The sequence below is a fragment of the Scardinius erythrophthalmus genome (assembly GCF_964197995.2).
Source record: "Scardinius erythrophthalmus genome assembly, chromosome: 22".
Classification (NCBI taxonomy): domain Eukaryota; kingdom Metazoa; phylum Chordata; class Actinopteri; order Cypriniformes; family Leuciscidae; genus Scardinius; species Scardinius erythrophthalmus.
Window position 1 is genome coordinate 16,831,957 of NC_138242.1, and position 23,961 is coordinate 16,855,917.

The 23,961-nt window shown below is 37.4% G+C and overlaps 2 protein-coding genes across 3 annotated transcripts; one reads left to right on the top strand and one right to left on the bottom strand.

Moving 5' to 3' along the window:
- Positions 1 to 8,319: 8,319 nt before the first annotated feature.
- Positions 8,320 to 19,705, bottom strand: dcaf11 (ddb1 and cul4 associated factor 11). The gene is made up of 15 exons (XM_081352848.1): positions 19,479 to 19,705; positions 18,203 to 18,389; positions 17,931 to 18,058; positions 17,127 to 17,245; positions 16,821 to 16,885; positions 16,428 to 16,528; positions 15,609 to 15,755; positions 15,461 to 15,515; positions 12,130 to 12,198; positions 11,844 to 11,901; positions 11,184 to 11,369; positions 10,226 to 10,379; positions 9,952 to 10,104; positions 9,752 to 9,858; positions 8,320 to 9,216 (listed from the first exon to the last, which is right to left on the bottom strand). Exons 2-15 carry the CDS (start codon positions 18,376 to 18,378, stop codon positions 9,109 to 9,111), a joined length of 1,626 nt encoding a protein of 541 aa, XP_081208974.1. The 5' UTR covers positions 18,379 to 18,389; positions 19,479 to 19,705; the 3' UTR covers positions 8,320 to 9,108.
- Positions 19,706 to 21,506: 1,801 nt separating this feature from the next.
- On the top strand, positions 21,507 to 23,334 carry eloca (elongin C paralog a). 2 transcript variants are annotated; one of them, XM_081352554.1, is made up of 4 exons: positions 21,507 to 21,582; positions 22,343 to 22,370; positions 22,584 to 22,730; positions 22,869 to 23,334. In XM_081352554.1, exons 2-4 carry the CDS (start codon positions 22,367 to 22,369, stop codon positions 23,057 to 23,059), a joined length of 342 nt encoding a protein of 113 aa, XP_081208680.1. In that variant the 5' UTR covers positions 21,507 to 21,582; positions 22,343 to 22,366; the 3' UTR covers positions 23,060 to 23,334. The 2 variants fall into 2 exon arrangements, with proteins under 2 accessions (XP_081208680.1, XP_081208681.1); XM_081352555.1 differs by having other exon boundaries at positions 22,587 to 22,730.
- Positions 23,335 to 23,961: the final 627 nt, after the last annotated feature.

Here is a 23,961-nt window from a genome sequence, read left to right on the forward strand (position 1 = left end):
CAGGGAAGACGAGGAACAGGTCTTGATGGTTGCGCTTTACTGGCGCATCCGGACCTGGTTTTCGGACTTGACGCTGGAGGATTACCCTGAGGTAGGACCTGCTTTCTCAGGGATTGGGCACCATATGGCACCTCCGTACAGACCTCTGGAACCTCCACGTGTGGTCTCTGGATGGGACACGGAGCACTTAAGTGGCCTACCCCCTGCGGTAGTAGACACCATCACTTAAGTTAAGAGCCCCCTGTATGAGGCACGCTTACTCTTGGAAGTGGATTCTCTTTGTAGATTGGTGCTCTTCCCGCAGGGAAGACCCCCGTAGATGCCAGATCAATATCGTGCTTTCCTTCCTACAAGATGGGTTGGAGCGAAGGCTGTCTCCCTCCACCTTTAAAGTGTATGTTGTTTAATGTTCCCACCACTTCTTTCAGGGACCATTTAGTGAACTTGAAAGCGCTGCCCCTGGAGGAGCCAGACCCTGGCCTTGCTCTGCTGTGTCCCGTTCGCGCTCTGCATATATATGTGGACTTCACGCAGAACCAGGAGCTATGGAGGTCAGCAGAACGGAAAGGCTGTCTCCAAACAGCGGTTGGCCCACTGGATAGTGGATACCATAGTCTTGGCTTATCAGTCCCAAGGAAAGCCGTGCTCGCTTAGACTGAGAGCTCATTTGGAGGATTTCTTCCTCCTGGGCTTTGGCTCAGTGGTGCCTCTCTAGCAGACATATGTAGAGCTGCAGGCTGGGCGACACCTAACACATTCACAAGATTCTACAATCTCTGAGTTGAGCCGATTTCTTCCCGTGTGTTGGGTACAAACAGGTAATAGGTGGGAAGATGGGTTGGGGTCTCGCTTGCAGCGCCCTTCCCCTCTAAGAACGGTTTATGAGCGCCTATTCTGCTCCTCAGGTGAGTTCCCCATCCGGTGAGCCCTGGTGGAGTTCCTCCAGCATCCTCGGCAGTCAGATGTGGCGGAGGCATCCGATGCCAGGTCTAGTATTTGTGTGTATGCCCGGCTGGTCAGCCCCTATATTAGACTATGCCCATTTGTTGCGATTCCCCTCTGGTGATCCCATATGTGTATTCTTCCACAGTACGGTTTCCCTATCTACACATGTCTTTCCCTCAGCAGAGCCCAGCTCTGCTATCTCTGTAAAACGTTATTGACTCCCCCATAATATATGGGATCTACCACAGAGAAAGTAGTATTGCCCTGAAGGTCAGTCCATATGTGTAACTCCATGTTACCAGGCTCGTACAAATTCCCAATTCATCAGTCACCTAACGTCTTCCTAATGTCTTCCGTTCACTCCTTCAGGGAACGGGGTTTACAATAGTAACCAAGGCGTTACTTATTACTTTTTAGTCCAGCATTGTAAGAATTGTGATTTGTACTGATTAGAGACCTTTATATACTTTAAAGCTTACGTATTAAAGCTATCAACATAGATTTCATGTTTGTTCATTTTAGCATATACAAAATCATTTTGGCATTAACTAAAATATATTAACATGGAGGGAGATGTTGTTGATTCTTCATGGAAACAAATGAAAAATGTATGTACCATGCATTTATTTACCAAATGAATAAAAACATGTATATCAATGTTTAACTAAAAATTAGAGCATAAACGTAGTCTACAAATGCGTATATTTAAAATAAAGTGTTCTGTAAATAATACAACGATTGAAGCTGAATGGAATTTAACATTTAGGTTACAATACATATTTAAATGTTGTATGCATTCTTTACGTTAAGAATTTGATTCACTTTGGGGTAATGGCATGGTGCTTTGCATCCAAAATGTCCTAACAAAAGTGCATGGAGAGAGGAGGTAAAGGAAATCAAATAAATGTGACAATCATCTACTTTGCATGTTCACATTTTGTATTGACTGGTGAAGATAATGTGATTGGCATTCACTACGGAAACCCCACAAGCTAACTTTATACAGTAATCAAAATTATTTAACCCCCATTGCAAATCAGCTTTATTGGCAAACTTTACAGACTTTCAGTTGTTTGCAATGAACAAATCAAACAAAAGTTATTAAAATAGCTCAACACAACAAATGTTTCAATTGGTTTGGCTCCTTCCCATAAAGGTCAGCTCATCGTCCTTATCCTTGGTGTAGTCGTAACCTCTGTAAAGATGAACGTTATTAGTTATTAAAACAATAAGCCACAACAGTGCCACATCAAGGGTGTTATTAGGCAACACTAATATAATATAAGACAACATAGGTGTATTAATCCTATTATTGTGAACAATATATAAAATATGTTTCATGTTAATACAATAATAAAAATGTTATTACTACTACTAATAATAATTTAAAAATATATAAATAATTTTATGTGTATTTAGAGAAAAAAATAATAGAAACAAAACAAAGGTAAAAAATAATTGTTATATTGTTGACCTAACAGTTAAATAAGCTATAGGCCTATATAAAGACACCACAAGAATCCTTCCACCCAGCACTACTCCAGTAAAACGTTTTCTTACCAGTAATTTGGTCAGGACACTCTTGTTCACTTCAACCACGAGGAAAGAGCTGATTCCATTAAATCTGATGTTCATTCCTTTGCTCACATTGATTCATTCTGAACGCAAGTACACAGTGTTCTCTGCCTCTATGACAAGATGATGAATTGCACTGTTGGAGGGTAGGTATGTAGGATTATTCAAAAGTTCAAAACCTATTTGCATACAACACAAGAAATTTTCAGATAACAGTGATAATAACCTATAATAACCTTTTAAAAACACGCATAATAATATGGCATAAGTTATAGAAATAAATATTTATGAATAGATATTTAGAGATTCACAGTTTTTCTGTACATTGTACACATTTTGTCCAGTGAAACATGCATATAAATGCACCAAAGAAGCTGCCAAGAAGTATAGGTGTTTTTGTTCGTATACATCAGTTCCACTGATAAAAGTAAAGTATAAGAAAAGTCTTTGGACTTAAATCTATCATTTAAAAAAATTAAAACAAACCTTTATCTGATGACGTTTTGGATGCAGGGTATTGTTACAAGAAAATGTATACTGAAATAGTGAATCAGTTGTATTATATACCCATATATTGTGGAAAATAGAAATTACATTTGTTGTTACAATGCTATCCTTTGGCTTAGTGTGTGAATTTAATCAGCCCAGTGACAGCAGATGAAAATGATCTGTTTATATAAAACACACACACACACGCACACACACACACACACATATATATATATATATATATATATATGTATTTATTTATTTATTTAAATACATGCATTCATATAACACATGTACAAACACAATATAAATATTAAATATTTGAAATTACACAAAATTTAGTGAATATGCTACATAAATAGTCAATTTGCTCTAAGCTGCCTGGATCCGACTGTTGGTCTTTGACTTTGATTGACATATGCTGCCTATTTTGTGGGGGTGACTGGTCCACACCTGCATTGTCCTGTTGAAGAAACCAGATTTAATAAGTGATTCTTAAAGAAAATCTAAAGCCAAACTGCTTCTACCATTTCAATATGAGGGGTCCGAATTGAAACCGATAAGATTGTCGTCCCAGATTAAATTACTAAAGTGTTTAATAATTTCTAAATCTAAGTAAAACTGAGAGATGGGAGGGTCTAACCAATGCTCTTTTCTGGGTCAGCTGAGATCTGGGCTGAAGGCTCCTCTGAGTTCTCTGGTTCAGTTGTGAAGTGGTCATCTGATGGGCTTGATGGTTGTAGCTCCTCAGTTTAAGATTCTGCTTGACCTTGTTGTTAATTTCCACACATAGTTTTTGTGGAGGTGCCTGACACAGACCTAAGTTGTCCTGTTGAGGGAACAGATACATGTATAATCGTGCAATGCTGGGGAGGTTTAATGCGTGCTTCTTAGACTAAATCTAAAGGTGTCTAAATCCTTTTAGTGTTTTGATGACATAGAAAACAGTAGCATAGTTAAAGGCAATTTTTTCTTTTTTGAATAAAAAGTAAAAACAAGAGATAGAAGGGACTTACAGAAGCTTCAGTGCTCCATGGACACACCCTCTTACTCCAACAGGGCATGGGTGCTCCCTGGGGAGACCCGGGAGGTTGTTGTGGGGAACACGGTGGAACAAGTGTTCTCTGTGAGGTATTGGCAGGCACAGACACTCCCTTTGGGATTTTCTTCTGCTGCTCCCACTTTTCCCTCTGATGCCTAGGAATCCTGAGGCTTGCAGGTGACACAAGCACTGGTGCATTTTGCAAATGCTGCCTCGGCAGCTCCTTTCTCAGCAGCTCAGGGTTTTTAAGATTTCTGCAGTCGGAGATCTTGTCAGTAACGGGTGCTCCCTGTGCGGAACAGACAGGTGCTATCTTCAGAGAAGGGGCTAGAGGCTTCTGCTGCTGTTGCTCCCGTCTCAACAGCTCAGAAATGTTTAGTTTTTGCCTCTGTGAGATCTTGTCAGGCATGCGTGTTCCCTCCAGAAAAGCTTGAGGCTTCTGTTGCAGCAGCTCCTGCCTCAGTGGCTCAGGGACTTTTTAGTTTTCGCCTGTCTTCGATCTTTTCCGGCATGGGTGCTCCATGTGGGGAGCATGCGAGCGCCTTTGAGGCAGCCACAGGTGTCCTCTGTAGAGACTTGACAGGCTTGGACATTTCAAAAAAGGCTTTTTGCAAATGTTTTGTCAGATACTCAGGGATCTTGAGTTTTCCTCTTTGTTTGGACCCGATGTGCACAGGTGGTTCCTTGGGGGACTCAGCAGGCACAGGTGATATCTGTGGCTTTTTCTACCTCTACATTCTCCTCTGGTCCGAGGACTTTAGTGTTGCATCTGAGAAACCTGAGAGCTGGGCTTTCTCAGATGCATCACTGTAGACCAGGGTTGAGGGGTGGTGCCCTTTTTTAGAACTGCCAGAGTTCTGCTGGGACCTGATGAGCAAACATTCTCCCTGTGTGAATTTGGAGGGCACAGGTGCACCCTGTGTGGATCTGGAGGGCACAGGTGCACCCTGTTTCGACCTGGCTGGCACAGGTGCTCTCTGTGTGGATCTGGCAGAAAAAGGTGCTCCCTGCGTCCTCTTCTGCCTTCACTGCTTTGTGGTCTTCAGTGTAACATCTGAGAAGCCTGATTGCTGGGATTGAGCCTTCTCAGATTAAGACCACTGAAGACCAGGGATGTGGGGCATGAAGTATATCCTGCCTCCACTGTTCCCCAACACTGGCCTGAGATGAGGTCCCCATACACAGGCTCCTCAAATATGGGGTCTGAAACTTCCATGATTGCCCACCATCGCCCCGCAGCAAAAGCCGTACTGAGCTAATCTGAGAATTCAGCAGATGAGAACTGCTCTGCACTCTCAAAAATGGTGGGCATGGTTCACATACTGATATTGATGTTAAATTTGATGATGAAAGATGATCTAGAAGTGAACAATACTTTTTGCAATCTATATCTGTGAAATAACTATGAAAAAAAAGAGAAAAGGAAGAGATACAGTATATAAAAATATATATAAAGTTAAACATACAGTATAAGAACCTGAAAGCTTGTTTTCTTAAGCCCAACGTATACTAATGTCGTCCGCACACTGCAATTTTTGTTACCTGAGGGTCCACGGACACCTGTGTGCAGCCCAATTTTTGTGTTCGCACTGACGTGCATGTACAATAATGCATACGAAGAATGAAGAATGCTGACACAACTCAGCGCTGCTTGTAGAGTATAAATAAGCAATTGTGCTGTGCATGTGTCGAACTTGTCCATCCCTTAATTGCTGTGCAGACACGACTGGGTGCGAGATGAAGTGGAAAGCAGAAAATAAAGTATACGTGGGCCTTCAGTTTTCGAAAAAAAAATTTTTTTAAAAATAAATTAGGCTATACAGTGTATGCCCATTGGCGGTACATCTGATGAGCCAAGGGTGGCTAAGAGAGTCATTAAAATGTATCCAAAAATCAATGAAACTGAAAAAGTAAAAAAAATTTTTTAATCAATTTCTTTACTAATGTGCATAACTCAGATGCACATAATGTAAAAGCATTTATTTAAAAGTTAGGTTGCTATACAATGCTAAGATATATGTACAATACATGTGTACAATAACAATTTAAAGGTGCATTAAGCAACTTTTCATGTTAAAAATACCCATTTTTCTAACCCATACATGCTTAAACAATTGCCTGATGGGCTGAATGAGCCCTTCTATGATCTCTGCGATTGCCTCTATAATCCTGTACAGTAAAATAAATAAGAGGGATTCGGGACGGAATCGACTGGGCGTGACGTTATGCGCGTTCACGCTCACCTGGCTATGTCTGGCAGGTTTGTGTATTCGCCGCCATTATCCGCATCAGCGAAGACAACTCAAGCGACTTTGGCAAAAGTAGAAGATGGATTCAAAGAGACCGGCTTCTAGTTCATCCCAAACCCCAACGCAAACTCCACGTAACCGCGTGCACAACTCTGGTTGCAGTTTCGCGTGTCGCCAGAAGGGGGCATAGTTCTGCAAAAACTCAGAGACTTGCGCAATGCACCTTTAACAATATAACATTACGATGTCCAGAAATCAATTTCAATAGTACATTGGGTTTAATCTGTCATTTAATGAGATCTCATAATATATATTGTTAGTGGCGAGAATTTTGAATAAATATTGTGCATTTTCATGGTCTAGTGGCAGAACTTTTGCCAAGCGTTCAAATCCGCACTCGCATGTTTTTTTTTTCCCTAATCAAAACCGAATATGTTTATCAGTGGTTGTATATCAAGCAGGGACACGTTTGTGTGCATTTTGTTTTGTGATATAGAAAGTCTCCGCAACGGTGATAGATTGAAGCGCGCGTCCGAGTGATGACTGTACGCAAGCCACAAGAGAACACTGCATCCATGCAACTGATGGCAATGAGCTCAGAAGCTTGATTTAAAAAACAACACATTTCAGCGCTAGAACGCCTCTTATTTGACAAACGAAGAAAATGAAGGCCCTGCTAGTTAACTGGAGATGTTTTATTTATTTGTATTAGGTACATCCGTGCCGTGAGTTGTTTCAAAAAGTGGTGGCAACAATATCGACCCTGGCAAAAACCCATATTGCTCCGCGACATGTCAACATGGTCGCTTCGCTTTAGCCAGGTGGTATTTATAGCATAGGGGGCGGGACGCTTTACATTCTAAAGAGCATTTGATTGGACAGATGATGTGATGAGAAGCTGAAGTCCGCGGTGACGTCATAAAAATCCATTACCATTTTAGCGGAAGTGAGAGACTAAGTTTTGAATGCTTATATCTCCTAAATGCGAATTTTGTCATTGGTTTGGAACACACCAGCTTATTTATAACCGTAAGGCTAACATATTCATACTAAAAGTTAAAAAAACGTAAATCTTGATTTCAGGGGGCCTTTGAGGGGAGGCTCCTTTAAGGTTTGCCAGTAAATGGCCACTGTTTGATTGGCTAACGTTATTGCACAATAAACTCCATCAACATCAACTCAACTCACTATTGCACGCTAGTAACGTTAAGTGTTTTGAAAACATTATCCATATAAAACTTGAAGCTGCTGTCAGATCCAATAATACAGCTGACTGCCTATAATCTTTCAACAAGAGTTTCTTTGCGAAATCTCAATTACACTGTGCCTCGTTTACAAAACAAAATGTTTCGAACAAACATATCCTTGGACGCGATGTGGGACGCCATTAAAATAAGCCATTCACTCGTTTCCAATGCTGGGATCCTTCTGAAGTCTGTACCTAAATTTACAACTACATTACTAACTATTAAAACACAGTATTTAGGAGTTTATTGAGGCAAAAGTTGTAGTTAATAGTTAGAATTGGACCCTAATCTAAAGTGTAATCCACCTCTTATATGTCAAAAGACCAAGGCAATGTCATGACCCCTTTAGTGTTTTTAAAAGAAGCCTCTTAGGCTCACCAATGCTGCATTTATTTGAAACAGTAATACTGTGAAATGTTATTACAATTTTCTATATTAATATATTTTAAAATGTAAATGTACTTTCTGTAACTTTTGATCAATTGTATGGACTCCAAATGTTTGAACGGTATTGTATATGTTCACAGATCAAGTTTAGAAAAGAGCATGTTCTCTTTAGCTTTACCTACTATCATTACAATATAGCAAACTCTTGTACAGACTATGTGAGACACTGGCAATGTGCGTACATAAAATCTGACCTTCCTATAATTGTTTGAAAAATTATTTTGATTGCATGTAGGACATAAGAAATTGGCTTGAAATGCAACCCGACTGTATTGCTTGCAGCTGGCTGAAAATATTTGAGATTTATAGTCCAAACAAACAAAGCTGTGCGCATAAGTTTAATTATTCTTGTAAAACAATTCTGAGTGTTTTAATGAATTCTAAATGCACTTGAATCATACACAAATCAAACCATTCTGTCAACAGAAACATATTTGCACACACGCTCCCACGCATAAACAAACACACTCCCGCTCCCATAAACCCAAGACTACATCTCCACACACACACTTTTAACACACATCAGTTTTGACAAAGATATTTTTTTTTTTTTTACATTGTACTACAAAATCAAATCCTGGACATTAATAGCAATAAAATATCTTACAATATTTAGAATTATTCCCAGAATTCTTTGCACTTTTAGAAACATGTCCATTATGTCTAAATTATTTTGCTATATTACCGTACAGTAATTTTTCAAGCAAAGCAGTTGTTTTGTGCCTGTCTGAAATCATGCGTCCTTTATATCGGTGAAATTCACACAAAGTCTTTCACTAAAGCTTAAACCTGCAGTTAAAAGGTCACCTCCGAGCTGAAAAAGAGGTGTAACAGTTGGCGTAAAAGAGAAATCACAAAACGCCCTGTCCATTAATTAAATGTCAATGATTCTTTTAGCTTAAACACATTTGTATCATCTTTTTGTGCCAGTAGGGGGAGCAATGTGGAATCAAACAAACAACACTTGAAGATCCTGCCTGACACTATATCAATGTGATTTTTACAAAATTCTCTGCACAAAATTCGATGTCTTTTGTGATTTATTTCCCCCGTTTCTTTTTATTCCTCCATCATCGCATTCCCGCAGTGACGGCACCATCTACCTCTGATGTCATCAATATCCTTTTGTTTTCATCTCCACCACATCCATGTTCATCCTCTCTCTGTCTTTGTCCAGAGGGTGGTTCTGCGTGTGTTCCCACAAACGTATGGCGCCATCCCACTGAGCGAACATGAAAGAGAAAAGAGCGCCAATGAGTAGTGTTGATGCACTTACATTTTTTTTTGCAACTAATGGTTATTTTGTGGATTAATCTAATGATAATTTTTGCGATTCATATATTGATGATTTCTGATAGTCAATTAATCCTAAAATATCACCATATCAATGATGGTGATGTCCATAACACCAGGAGGATTATTTATTAAATAAATGAGTCTTAAAGCGTTACTTCATCCGTCAAATATTTTAAACAACCAACAACAACTTTAAACGCTTTGTAACCGAGTGCAGAGAGTACGTCTGAGCCACACGCCTCGTGGCAGCTCCGGTGAATCTTCAGATCATTTCTTGGTCTCCGTGAGTAATTTACCTCTCATGATTATACAGTTCAGTGTGTCTCTTACATTATATGAACTTGACAGACAACTATTTGACGTGGCACACAACTATTTGCATTCCAAGCAAATCAACGTATTTTTGCAATTGTCCACATGTCGTAACAGCCCTAATAGTATTAAACAGGGGTTTTACTTACAGAGCTGCTGACCATGTTGTTTTGATACGGGTGCCAGCTGACGTCCCTCACACATGCGTCATGATTGGACAATTTGCACTCGACGGATCCCGTCAACACATTGTAGACTAGAAAAAAGATGAAAGGAAGTGAAATTAAGCAGATTTGAATAATAATACGACTATTTTGCACTTTGTTATGCATTTTTTTGATCAACTTACTGACGATTTTGCCTGTTGAACAGCCTGTGTAAATAAACTTCTGTCCAGTGCTGAATTCAGGGGAAAAGCGGCACCGAATGAGCGTGTGCAAAACCCCGTGACCCCTGTAGGTCATCACAGAGGTGTCACCGCTCAGCTTATGCCTCTTTAGTGCTGCAGGGCAACAAAATAACGAGTGAAAACAGGAGCTTTGTGTTTATGTGTACAATTAAGGTTGAAAATAAACCAGTTTGTCTAGCAGGTCTATTGAAGTTCCTCAAGCATGCTAACACACCTCTCTGAGGAACCTGCTGCCAGCGGTAGTCCCAGTTCTGTTGTGTGACAGCGAGTCGTGAGGCCGCGAGTCCTTCTTTGGGTGAAAACTTCCTCACATCCCACAGCTTAATGCTCTGATCTTTGGAGTTGCTGATCAAGTATCGAGCGTCGCCCTTCAGGACAACATATAAACGCTGCTTAAAAAGTGCTTGAAGGGAAGCAACTAATGTATTGCAATTATATTTAGAGGGCAATAGGGGATGTTCTGCAACTGTATAAAAGGATTTGAAGCTTTTTGATAACAGTTCTGCTCTTTAACTGTTTAATAACAGTGCCTTCATCTTGTTCGCTGTGACATATACTATATGGCCAAAAGTATCTGGACACCCACTGTTTGTTTTTAAGCACCTGAGTGCAGCTGAAATAGTCAAAGCCATTAATTAGAAGTGTGTGTCTGCATATTTTTGACATGTAGTTTAAATAAATACTTCATATTAGGTAGCTACACAAAAGGCTTCTCTGATATCTTGAGTGTAAGTTTATGGAGGACCAGGACCACTTAATAATACAATACAGAAATCAATCAATCAGTGCATTCATTCAAAAAAAGAAAATGTAAATAATCACTTTTCTAAGTGACAAATATTGTTATATTATTAATAATTACATTAGTAATAATATTCATGTTTTAAAATTTAGTTAAAATGTATTCATAAATTAGTTGTTTTTTTAAAAATGTTTAAAAGTTGTTTAAATTAGTTTCATTATTATTCATTCATTTTTCATGTCAATTTGAAAAGTGGTTTGTTTACTTATTTTTACATTAAACTAGAACTGTAGAGAATAATGCCCTGGTGATTTATAACAATACTTTAGCTATTATTCACACCAGTAAAAAAATTGTGCAGTGTGTTGATGTAATAACAGTATTGTAAATCACAGCGTCTTGACAATGACAGTATGGATTGCTATTATACTTTGCTGTGTATGAAGGTGATTCCATCTCTGTGTCCAGCCAGTTGGCCCACAGGCTGTGGTCTGTCTTCTCTGAGTGTACGTCTGTCCCACACTTTACAAAGAGCATCATCACTGCCTGAGAACAGCAGCTGCGATGAACTGTCTGCAAATGCTACAGCATTCACATCATCCTCATGAGCGTCAATCTGAAAGACGAAGAGATAAAAAAAATAAAGAAATACACGAGTCATTCTACAGAGGGCAATGTCTGGATAATGTTCTCACTGAATCTATCATGCTTATCAATGATCACATTCAGTTTAGAGCGAAAGACCTTTGCTTTGATGCACTGAGACCGGGAAGCTGTAAAGATTATGCAAGGAATAAGATCACAGGATGGCTGAGATTTATAACAGATTGACAGCAGAGCTAACTTATTTTGATAAATGATCCATTAGAAGGTAAAAATCTTGCACACTAATCCAAGGAAATAAAGCTGTAATTCAGATGCCAATGGAAGAGAAAAAGTGACAAGTGCAGCAGGTGAAAGGTGACAAAACCTTTTTGATTTTTCATTTACTGATGATAGGGTTCTTGTCACTTTTTAATATTCTAAATACAAATTTTATCTGTGGTGCAGGTTTTTTTCCTTCTACGACTTCACAACTTGTGAACCATACCTTTAGAGTTCTCTTGTTTTGTTCGCGATCAAACACATACAGACAGCCATCGTTTGCACTGTTTGATAGAGATAAAGGTATTTCAGGAAGAGTAGAAGAGTATTTTAGACATACACTTTATTTTTTCCAGGTAAGGTAGGTAGTTATTATGCCTGTTTATTGATAGATAGATAGATAGATAGATAGTCTCTATAGTCTCTACATGCATGAAAAAAGTATCCAGATATAAATAATAACATTGAGTTATTAAAGGACAAGTATGAAGGCCATAGTATAAGATACTGACCCGCCTAAAATCTCTTTTCCATCTGTGGACGCTGTCAGTGAGAAAACACAGAACCTCCTTTCATCAGGACTGAAAGAAGAAAAGACTCCTGTCAGCATCAGCAACATTGAACATGAACAACTACAGTCATTTCTATGGCAGTTAAATATACCTGATATATACCTACAGTGGGGAGAACAGTATTTGATACACTGCCGATTTTGCAAGTTTTCCTACTTACAAAGCATGTAGAGGTCTGTAATTTTTATCATAGGTACTAGGGCTGGGTATTGACACAAATTTCACAATTCGATTCGATTTCGATTCACAAGCTTGCAATTCGATTCGATTTCGATTCGATTCGATTCAATATGGATTATTTTGGATATCAGGTACAGTACATGGCAAATTTCAAATCTTTTAACAAATCTCTTAACTAATGCTGTAAACTATGGGAGTCAGTTGTAGTCTACTAGGCTTCATTAGCCTACTATAATATTGAAGGCAAAAATTAACTGATTTGTATAAAAACTTAAATTACACTTTTATTTATTTTTATAATAATAAAGTTATATGAAATGTAAACATTTAAATGGTGGCTGTCATAAAAACGTGCAAGATTTATTCAAACATGCATTAAATATTGATGCATATTAAAAATGATAATGAATATGTAATATGGTGCATATATTTAGCAAAATGCTCCTCTCTACAGTTAATTTTTCAAGCTGACTGACGAGTTTATGGTCACTGGATATGGTTTTTCTGAGGTAAATGTGACGTTACATGACATTTTTTACAAGCCGTTTTAATGACATCTTTCCATGGTTGAAACACTGATTGAGCGATTCCATGTGACATAATACGGATTTCGATAAGTTGTACTCTATATTTTAACACTCTTTCAAATGCTCATTCATGTTTATTTCGCGCTGTAACTGGTATTATTAAGGTGGAAGAGAAGATCATGTTGCTTCTCTTGAGCTGAGCTGCGCCAGAGCGATCTCACGCCACAGCGCCAAAACAGTATTTATGTTTTGGAATTTCATAAGAAAATGGACGTAATTTTAAATCTGAAACTTTTTTCATATCAATAGTAACAAAGCACAAAGATTATTGCGATTTATTGGATGGGATGCGCACTACAATGTTCCATTCCTTCATCAACTGAAAAGAGGATGACTAATCGATTCTTGGGATTTAAGAATCGATATCGGTTCGTAAAAATGAGAATCGATTAAAATCGAGAAATCAATATTTTTTAACCAGCCCTAATAGGTACACTTCACCTGTGAGAGACGGAATCTAAAACAAAAATCCAGAAAATCACATTGTATGATTTTTAAATAATTAATTTGCATTTTATTGCATGACATAAGTATTTGATCACCTACCAACCAGTAAGAATTCCGGCTCTCACAGACCTGTTCGTTTTTCTTTAAGAAGCCCTCCTGTTCTCCACTCATTACCTGTATTAACTGCACCTGTTTGAACTCATTACCTGTATAAAAGACACCTGTCCACACACTCAATCAAACAGATTCCAACCTCTCCACAATGGCCAAGACCAGAGAGCTGTGTAAGGACATCAGGGATAAAATTGTAGACCTGCACATGGCTCGGATGGGCTACAGGACAATAGGCAAGCAGCTTGGTGAGAAGGCAACAACTGTTGGCGCAATTATTAGAAAATGGAAGAAGTTCAAGATGACGGTCAATCTCCCTCGGTCTGGGGCACCATGCAAGATCTCACCTCGTGAGGCATCAATGATCATGAGGAAGGTGAGGGATCAGCCCAGAACTACATGGCAGGACCTGGTCAATGACCTGAAGAGAGCTGGGACCACAGTCTCAAAGAAAACCATTAGTAACACACTACGCCGTCATGGATTAAAATCCTGCAGCGCACACAAGGTCCCCCTGCTCAAGCCAGCGCATGTCCAGGCCCGTCTGAAGTTTGCCAATGACCATCTGGATGATCCAGAGGAGGAATGGGAGAAGGTCATGTGGTCTGATGAGACAAAAATAGAGCTTTTTGGTCTAAACTCCACTCGCCGTGTTTGGAGGAAGAAGGATGAGTACAACCCCAAGAACACCATCCCAACCGTGAAGCATGGAGGTGGAAACATCATTCTTTGGGGATGCTTTTCTGCAAAGGGGACAGGACGACTGCACCGTATTGAGGAGAGGATGGATGGGGCCATGTATTGCGAGATCTTCCCTCAGTAAGAGCATTGAAGATGGGTCGAGGCTGGGTCTTCCAACATGACAACGACCCGAAACACACAGCCAGGGCAACTAAGGAGTGACTCCGTAAGAAGCATCTCAAGGTCCTGGAGTGGCCTAGCCAGTCTCCAGACCTGAACCCAATAGAAAATCTTTGGAAGGAGCTGAAAGTCCGTATTGCCCAACGACAGCCCCGCAACCTGAAGGATCTGGAGAAGGTCTGTATGGAGGAGTGGGCCAAAATCCCTGCAGCAGTGTGTGCAAACCTGGTCAAGAACTACAGGAAACCTATGATCTCTGTAATTGCAAACAAAGGTTTCTGTACCAAATATTAAGTTCTGCTTTTCTGATGTATCAAATACTTATGTCATGCAATAAAATGGAAATTAATAACTTAAAAATCATACAATGTGATTTTCTGGATTTTTGTTTTAGATTCCGTCACTCACAGTTGAAGAGTACCTATGATAAAAATTACAGACTTCTACATGCTTTGTAAGTGGGAAAAGCTGCAAAATCGACAGTGTATCAAATACTTGTTCTCCCCACTGTATATTGAAACAAATACAAACAAATATAAATCTTTGAACATAAGAACGTATTTCCATTCACACAGCTCTACCTTACTTGGGGATGAACAGAGCAAGACCAAACCTCTAAAAGCATAATATTACAATTATGACAGCATTATCACAGCATAATCACTAAATGTCATGCAATGCAGAGAAGACGTCAAAATGGTTATGCGAATTTAATGGGAGAGGCAAAAAGACACGCTGGAAAAGTCATCTATTGGCATTATTAGCATATCTGAGTTGTGTTATGACACTTTAATTACAATTTAAATATAGGAGGGTTGCTGTTCTTACATATCGAGAATCAACAAATAACAGTTCTTAGTGCTATATTTTTATTATCCTGAAGTGTGTTATTTCTACAACACTTCCTTCAGATTTCACTTTGCCAGCGTGTTCAGTTTTGGTTAGCTCACATCACAGTCACGTGATGGTTGTTGTGATGAACGGTTATGGAAATCTGTTCTACTGTCTGTCACTCACATGAAGAGGAAGCATACCGGTGATTACCTGAATTTTAATGCTATAATGTACTATGAGGAAACACTAACTTGAGGTCCAGAGCGGTGTGTGTTTCATTGTCTCCATCTACACTGCACACATGAACTAAAGAAAGAGAGAGCACAGACGCATGTGCATTAGAACAGTCAATGACAGCAGTGGCAACAAAACAGCTTAAGTAACCTGTCCCTGTCTTACTGTAGTCAGACCAACTGGAGTAAAGCACACAACGTGCATCAGGTGTAAAACACACATCCAGAATGCTCCAGCCCACGTCTCTGGCCTTCACTGTCTTCTTTAGAGCAAAACGACCCCTACTAGTATCATATAACCTGATATTCTGGTCTATAAAAACAGAGATAGAAAAAAGAGGTTATAAGACATGCACTATCATTCAAAAGTTTGGAGGCAGTAAGACTTATTCAATGTTTTTGAAAGAGGTCTCTTAGCCTGGGCCATCGTTTCAAAGTAGAAAACTAAACTAAAGAGACCGAACAACAAAAACAAAATATCGGAGTCTGCAACTTCAAAAGACATTGAAAAGGGGTTATGAGATAGCCGCAATTTTAGTTTAGTTTAGTTTCAATTTTAATATATTGTAAAATGTAATTTATTCCTGCAAAGCTAAATTTCAGCAGCATCACTATTTCTTATTATTATCTAAGTTACTAAACTAAAAACAGTTGTGTTGCTTAATATTTTGGAGGATTGTTCAGGATTATTTGATAAGTATAAAGTTTATATGAAATAGAAATCTTTTGTAACATTATAAATGTCTTTATTGTCATCAATTAATAACAATTTATGTTAATATCAATTTAATGCATCCCTTTTGAATACTGATCCCAAACTTTTGAATGGTAGTGTAAATAAACTCAAATTAAAGACAGAAACATTTACACTACAGGACTTTAGTAGAGCTTTGTTATGCACTTGACCATGTCTGAGATGTGCATTTGGAAAATTCTAAGCATAGAAAATAAACACTAATAATAAAGTCTTGAATTGCAGTTTCACCTTGGCATGCAGACAGGAACATGTTTCCCTCATCACTGTAGACTCCACAAAAAACTTTCTGCTGATACGTGTCCTTGTATACCACATGATTGGGCAAGAAACTATGAAGAAATAAATATGATTACTACATGTTATGCAAAGAGTGATAAGTTTTAGAAGCAGAAAGAATTTGAAATGTAAAACCATCTGTGCCAGTGTATCTCTGAGCATCTATGCCCGATTGCATAAAGCACCTTAAGTGTAATTTCCCCTTAAGATCGCCCTTAGGTTTCCCATACACTTAAGGGTGTTGCACTTAATAATCAACAATATTATTGACTCCGCTGACACTATTGAATAATATTTAAAATATGCACTATTATTGTTGAAGCATAGCGTTTATATTACACTTACTGTGAGCGGATACGGCTGCACTCTCCATGAGAAAAACTTGACCCACGACAACGTCCCTGTTCCCGCTTTAGAAAGAAATACACAGTTAGATTATAGGAAATTGTACACTTCTGAATTCAACTATGCATATTTTTTGATAATTTGTGAAAATATACATTTTCTGAATTCGTTATCAGAAAAATCACAAATCTGTAATAAGAAATAAAATAGCTGATAACTAAAATAACTCAGACTCATTGTATTTTTAGAAGAAATATCCTGTAAAAGAAAGATACACAAGTATAAACATCTATCTTAGTCTCTTACCTCTGCCAGCATATGTGTGAAACTGTATCTGCCCTTTAAGCCTGAGGAAGCAGTGGCAAGCATGATCTGAGTGTGGATCTCACTGCGGTCCACTTCCTGTGTGTCTGGTTGGGCATCCACTGAGAGAGAATAAATAAGGCATAGTAAATTACCACAGAAGTGTGTATTCAATGGTATTCATGGCACCATTTCTCACTTTTATAGACTGAAAATTAGGCCAAAGAGGCTGTTGATTCTTTTAAATTCTTTTTTTTCTTATTCTTGATTATTTTAGATTCTTTATATTAATGGTTGAATATATCCTTGCAAATGATCCTCACTTTTCTAAATAACAACGAAGGCTGGAATGGAGTCTGTGCACACCGAGATTGACTGCTCAACATTTAAATAGTCTGTTTCATTGCTTGCTGTAAGTTCCTACAGAGTGCTATCAGAGTTCCTCTGAAACCCTCCACCTCCCCTAGCTCCACCTGCCTAGATCTGCCTAGCCATATTCAATAGCATGCTTAAACTATTCCAAGAGTTGTCATGATTAAATCATATATATATAATTAACTTTAGTAAACATAACATTTATTATATTTATTTATTATATTAAAACAAAGTGTTAATACTGAGTCCCAGAAGCTTTAAATACCTTTAGCGTAAGCATGGGTTATATATTAGTATCGCTTTGTCCTGCTGTGGGACACTTCCTCAAGATTTAATTTTGTGCTTAATTTTCTCACAGTTTCCATACACTGAGCTAGTAGCAACTAAGGGCTAAATGCGGAGGCAATTGTGCATAGAGTGAATTATCCTCACCTGGAGGGTCATATCGATGTCCTAACCGCCCATCCCAGGCCCCATCGCTGTCCTCATCAGAGTCTGAATATGACTGCACAAGCTGCAGACCTGTCGCTCCACTTCCATGGACCAGGCGCACCTGGCCCCTATATTAGAGAAAAAAAGGAACACTTTGAAATATCAATTTGAATAAAAAAAGAGGAACTGGTAGTGTTGCAAAACATGTATAAAACGCAGCCGAGGCAAAGGTATCTCCAAATAAACGTCATGTGGGTTATGCATATATTTACCTCCGCAGTAGGTACGCCAGAACTTGAGCTAAGTCAACGTCCTCTTCTGATTCTGACTGTCTCTCTGCCTGTGTGCGACCCGTCTGGTTAGAATTCTGGTTGGGTTCGGGTTCTGACTGGTCTGGGTTGTTACCAGAGCCCCGACCGGACATCCCAGAACTGGACTGAGAGCCCATAGACTGCTTGTCTGGAAAAATTATTTATTCAGCCATAAGCAATACAGAAAGTCAAATTCATGACATTATAAAAAAGCAAGATACAAGGCTAGAATTTCCTTAAAGACATTGAACACCAGTAATACAGTGAATAATATGACATACGCTCAAACAATAAAACATTTTCAGCATCATTACTCATCAGTGTCACATGATTCTTCAGAAATCATTTTAATATGCTGATTTGCTGCTTAAGAAACATTTCTTATTATTATCAATGTTGAAAATGGTTGTGTTGCTTAATATTTTTGTGGAAACTGTGATACATTTTTCAGGACTCTTTGAAGAATAGAAAGTTCAAAAGAACAGCATTTGAAGCAAAAACTCTTTTGCAACATTATAAATGTCATTACTGTCACTTTTGATCAATTTAATGCATCCTTGCTGAATAAACGTATTAATATCTTTCTAAACAAAATTCTTACTGGACAATAGTGTACTTAAATGAGTGCCAAAAAAGATAGAAAGATGTACACTACAGGACTTTAGAAAGTCTGAGATGTGGATTTGAAAAATACAAAGCATAGAAAATTATTAAAAAGAAGCAAGATATATTATAAATAATGCTAGGATTTCCTTAAAGATATTGAACATCATATTTTAGTAATACTGCAAATAAGAGGACATACACCCTAGATATACCTGTCTGTCCAAAAAGTTGTGATTAACATGTCACAATGCATAAATATACATCACGACAAAATGAACACTGATGTAAGTGCATTTATTGTGGGGTGTGTCAGTATTTTTGTCTTGGGAAATTTTAACACTAAATAGGCGATTTAAATTAGGTAAACAAATGCTGACATGCAGCTGACAAAAGTCCGTGATATAACTGACAGCCGACTATGCTAAAATGACAGGCTAGAATTGAAAACAGCAATTGACATGGGGCGAACACTTCATATAATGGTTGCATATTTACAAACGAAGAGCTTAAAAAAGCAAAATATGTAAAAGCATCCTTATTATACTAAATATCCATCCAAAGCAACCTTTTGTTTATAAGTTAGCGCTCACGCTAGCATACTGTGAGCGACCTACAAAAGAGAGACACCTACCAATTTATTTGATAACAGCGCTTTGACAGCTCTTTTACTCCTTTGTTTTCTTCCTGCAAAACCTCGGTAAATACCCACAAAATAGTGTTGTCAAAAATGAAGCTTGTAAACGTGGGAGTTCAGTATCCTGAGCGCTTCTATTTCCCTGAGTTGTTTTCAAGATTCTCCTGGTTCGTAACGCGCCATGTTGTTTACGGTCTCGAGACTCCTCAGGTCACATGACACACTCAGAGCAAACACAAAAATAATAGAAACAGTACATTGAGTGAATGTTTGTCATTGACAGTGAAGCTGTGTATTTTTTAAAACATTTATTTTCCAGCCACAAACATTTAGCTCTATACTACAAATAGGAAGAAATAGCACATTTTTGGCTTTGTCATAATAATAAGTTCCCAAAAAATCATAATGTGCTATTCAGTGTCCTACTCAAAAATGTCAACTGCTAAACTATGTTTAGATAAACTAGCTACACTACACTAAGCTATACTTAAATTGCTAACTTTCTTAAACTACCATTTTTGTAGCTTTAATACAATACAGCCTTCTCTATAGAAAAATAATTAAAACAGATAAATTGACAATTATTCAGGAAAAACAACATAGAACAGAAAGAAATTTTAGCTGTCATACCTTAAATAGCCTAATTACCAATAAGCATATCGAATCGGAATAGTTTTCCGACTACTATAAGCAGTCCAGAAACATGGATTGGCATCTGCATTTTTTGCCCTAGCATGGATAATGGGGACAGAAAAATAAATAAATAAAAACTGTTTTTGTGTGGAACATTTACGCCTATTTACTTTTTGTCCAAAATATTCACTGAAATCCATACGGAAAAAAACAACACCAAAAATACTGTAAGCACAGTCATGAAAATGCGGTTTTAAATTATAACCACTAATGCTAAGTATGGAAGGAGAAATCTAAATTTCTAATTTATATAGATTTTATATTAGGCCTATTTTTTTTAAATGTATGTTAGTTGCTAATTCTGTTTCTAGTATAGGTACAATTTGCACCCTCTGCTGGCCTTTTTTTTATGTAGTATGTTTTATTGACCTATAGTGTAATATATCTGTTTTTATTTGGATGGTATTATTTTTATGTAAAGGTTTAGGAATATTCAATACCGGTTTGTGTTTTTTGACCTTTGTTCCTCAAGGTACCTACTAACTAACTAAATCTGCAGTGTGTGATTTTCTGAGCGTTTCTGAGCTTACCTTTGTTAGAACTACTTGTATCAATATATTAACATTACATCATTATCTCAAGTTATTTTAGTTCATTTCTAATGTTTCTGAAGATTATGCGAAATGAAATCTCATTTTTGAATTGACTTGAATTTTGAATTCACACACCAAGGTTTAATCAGAGAATGTCTAATATGGCGAGAAGTTTCACTCTCACTACACTTCCGGGTTCTGAACTGGTTGCAGTTCCACTCTGATTCCATATGAGGGCGCTCACAGGACGAGTGCAGAATGAATGGAGGTCTATGGCGAAAAACCCTCAAAATCCACTTTTCTCAGGATATAATTTTTTGTCTAGTAATTTGAATGTTGTATTCGAAAGGAGATGCAAAGAAATTACACATTGCTGGGTGTTAGATTTTTTAGAGTCACTTATTTGCTTTAAAAAGTCTTTCATAATGTCAATGACGTCAGAATGCTGACGTCATTAGCATAATGCTAGCGTGTTATGGGCAACAACAACTCAACCTGTAAGAAATCAAAACGACATAAGTACTCGTTCATTCAACTTTCGACCTAAAACCCATGTTGAACTTGCAAAATCTACAATCAGATCTGAGATTTCTCAACGGCAATCGGGTGAAAGAGACAAATTTAGCCGTCTAGCCCCATTGACTCCCATTCATTTTGCACTCATGGCGAGCGCCCCCAGTGGAACTCTGGTGGTACTACAACCAAAATTCGGTACAATAGGGCTTAATAGGGAGTGGGCAGGCTCTCCGTAGACGGGCTCTGGTTTAATTACACATAGGGGGACTTTTATTTATGAGGCACATTTTTGAACCGGAAGTGTTCAGTTGTTCTCAGCGCCTGTGTTTCTCAACTTGTTTTACTGTTTTACATTCGTGGTAAGTGTGATAGTTATACATTTATTACTCACAATATAGATTTGTCCACTCAGAGAAGAAACGATACGATATTGCGATTTATAGTTTTCAAAATTATTTGTTTAAAAAACCCTGCTATTTACTGTTGTGACCGTGACAATGTTCTCTTATGAGACTGTTTATAAAGAATAAGAACTCATGAAATGACCAAGTACAGCTAAAGAGAATAATTACATAAACTAGCCAATATTTTGGGAAGACTTAGAGGGTTTTTGGTTACTGTTCACACGTTAATAAGTAAAAAACAATAAGGTTTAATTTGTTAACATTAGTTAATGTATTAACTATTACGAACTAACCATGCGCAATACATTTGTTACTGTATCTGTTAATCTTTGTTAACGTTAGTTAATAAAAAATAGTGCTGTTGTTCATCGTTTGTTTATGTTACTTAACTGTGCATTATTTAATGTTTAACTTTTGATTTGAATAATGTATTAGTACATGTTGAAATTAACAAGGATTAATAAATGCTGAAGAAGTGCAGTTCATGTTAAGTAATGTAGTTAATTAATATGAACTAATTGAATCTTATTGTAAAGTGTTACCAAAAAACTAATAAGGATTCAGCCTCGTCATCATATAGGCTAATATCTCATAATTTTGTTTGAAATTCACAACTTTCTAGTTCTCTCTCCTTCTCATAGGCTGACTAATAATAATTGATCCCTTAACCAATGCAATAATCCATTATCCTAATGTTTTGTTCTGTTGTTTGCAGGAATAACACAGTGCCTGTGAAACAATGGGTTTGTATTGGACTTTTATTTATTTGCAAATAGGAAACTGTAATATCTCGATCAGCTTGTGTGCTGTTTGCAGATGCTTTTAATGGTTGGATCCTCATCAATTCATTATTCATCCATTCATTCTTGTCAAAATGATCTGTTTTAAATTTGCTCATATGCATGAGTCGGTCTAGCTTCCATTTCCCCCTAAAGTGTTCAAATAACATTTTCCAGCAGATATTGAAGAAAGGACTTTTGGTGGTTGTGAGGGCCCAGATGCCATGTATGTAAAGCTGATCTCTTCAGACGGGCAAGAGTTTATTGTGAAGCGAGAGCACGCGTTAACCTCTGGCACAATCAAGGCTATGCTGAGTGGACCTGGTGAGTGTGGTTCAAAATCCTGCTGTGATGAAACAGCATTTGTTTATTGTGGATTTCTTCCATCACTCCATTTTTTTTTGTGTGTGTGATATTTGATTAGGAGGAGGAAGTTCTAACATTTTGCATGTTTACTTCAAGGTCAGTTTGCTGAAAATGAAACCAATGAGGTGAACTTCCGGGAGATCCCGTCTCATGTTCTCTCCAAAGTTTGCATGTATTTTACCTATAAAGTGCGTTACACCAACAGCTCAACAGAAATCCCAGAATTCCCCATTGCTCCTGAGATTGCCTTGGAACTGCTCATGGCTGCGAACTTCCTGGACTGTTAGATAGGAATAAGAGTATGCGTTATGCTGTGACTGACATTCATGCTGTTTGGTTTCCATATGTTCCAATGATTTTTGAGTGTGTATTTATAAATGTTTCGCTTTATTGATCAATTTAGTTTTTTGTTGTTGTTATGTTGTACTTTGAAATGACTAGATAGTTTGTTTTGTATGCAGAGTTTTTAAATGTCTTGCATTCATTTTGTATTTGCAAGTCGTTTGCAGTTGTCCTAGTCTCGCACAAGGAATAAATGTGGATGAACCAAATGTATCACTGTCACACCTCTTTTTGTTTTGGCTGTGTCTTTCTGTTTTACAGCAGCAAAATTACAAAATTACGTGCATAAGTGAACACGGGGTAAAGGATATATCTTTTTATATTTATATATACTTCAAATTATGGCATGACTGTAACATTAAAAGGATGTTGATTAAGTATGTTTCAAATTAATGTTGAAAGTTGCTCCAAACCCAGGTTACTAACTTTCTTCATTCACAGAATAATTAATAAGTAAACTTAATATGTAATAATAGATAATAATAATAATAATAATATGAATTAATATTTAATAAACAATTAAAAAGATACATCACCAGAAATAACAAAATCTATATCTTAAAAGTTGTTCCAAACCGATGGCTTTCTTCTGTAACTAATGAATTAATAGACACTAATATTTATTAAAACGGAATATATATTTATTAATTATAACTATTCAAAATAAATAAATAAATATGAATAATTAAAAGAATACTTTTTAAATCTGTATTTTGAAAGTTGTTCCAAAATGTGGCCTCCTTTGCTCTATGACAATTTTTTTTACAGAATAATGAAATAATGTACATTTATATTTATCAAAAAATAATAGATATGTATTAATTATAACTATTCATATAAACAATTA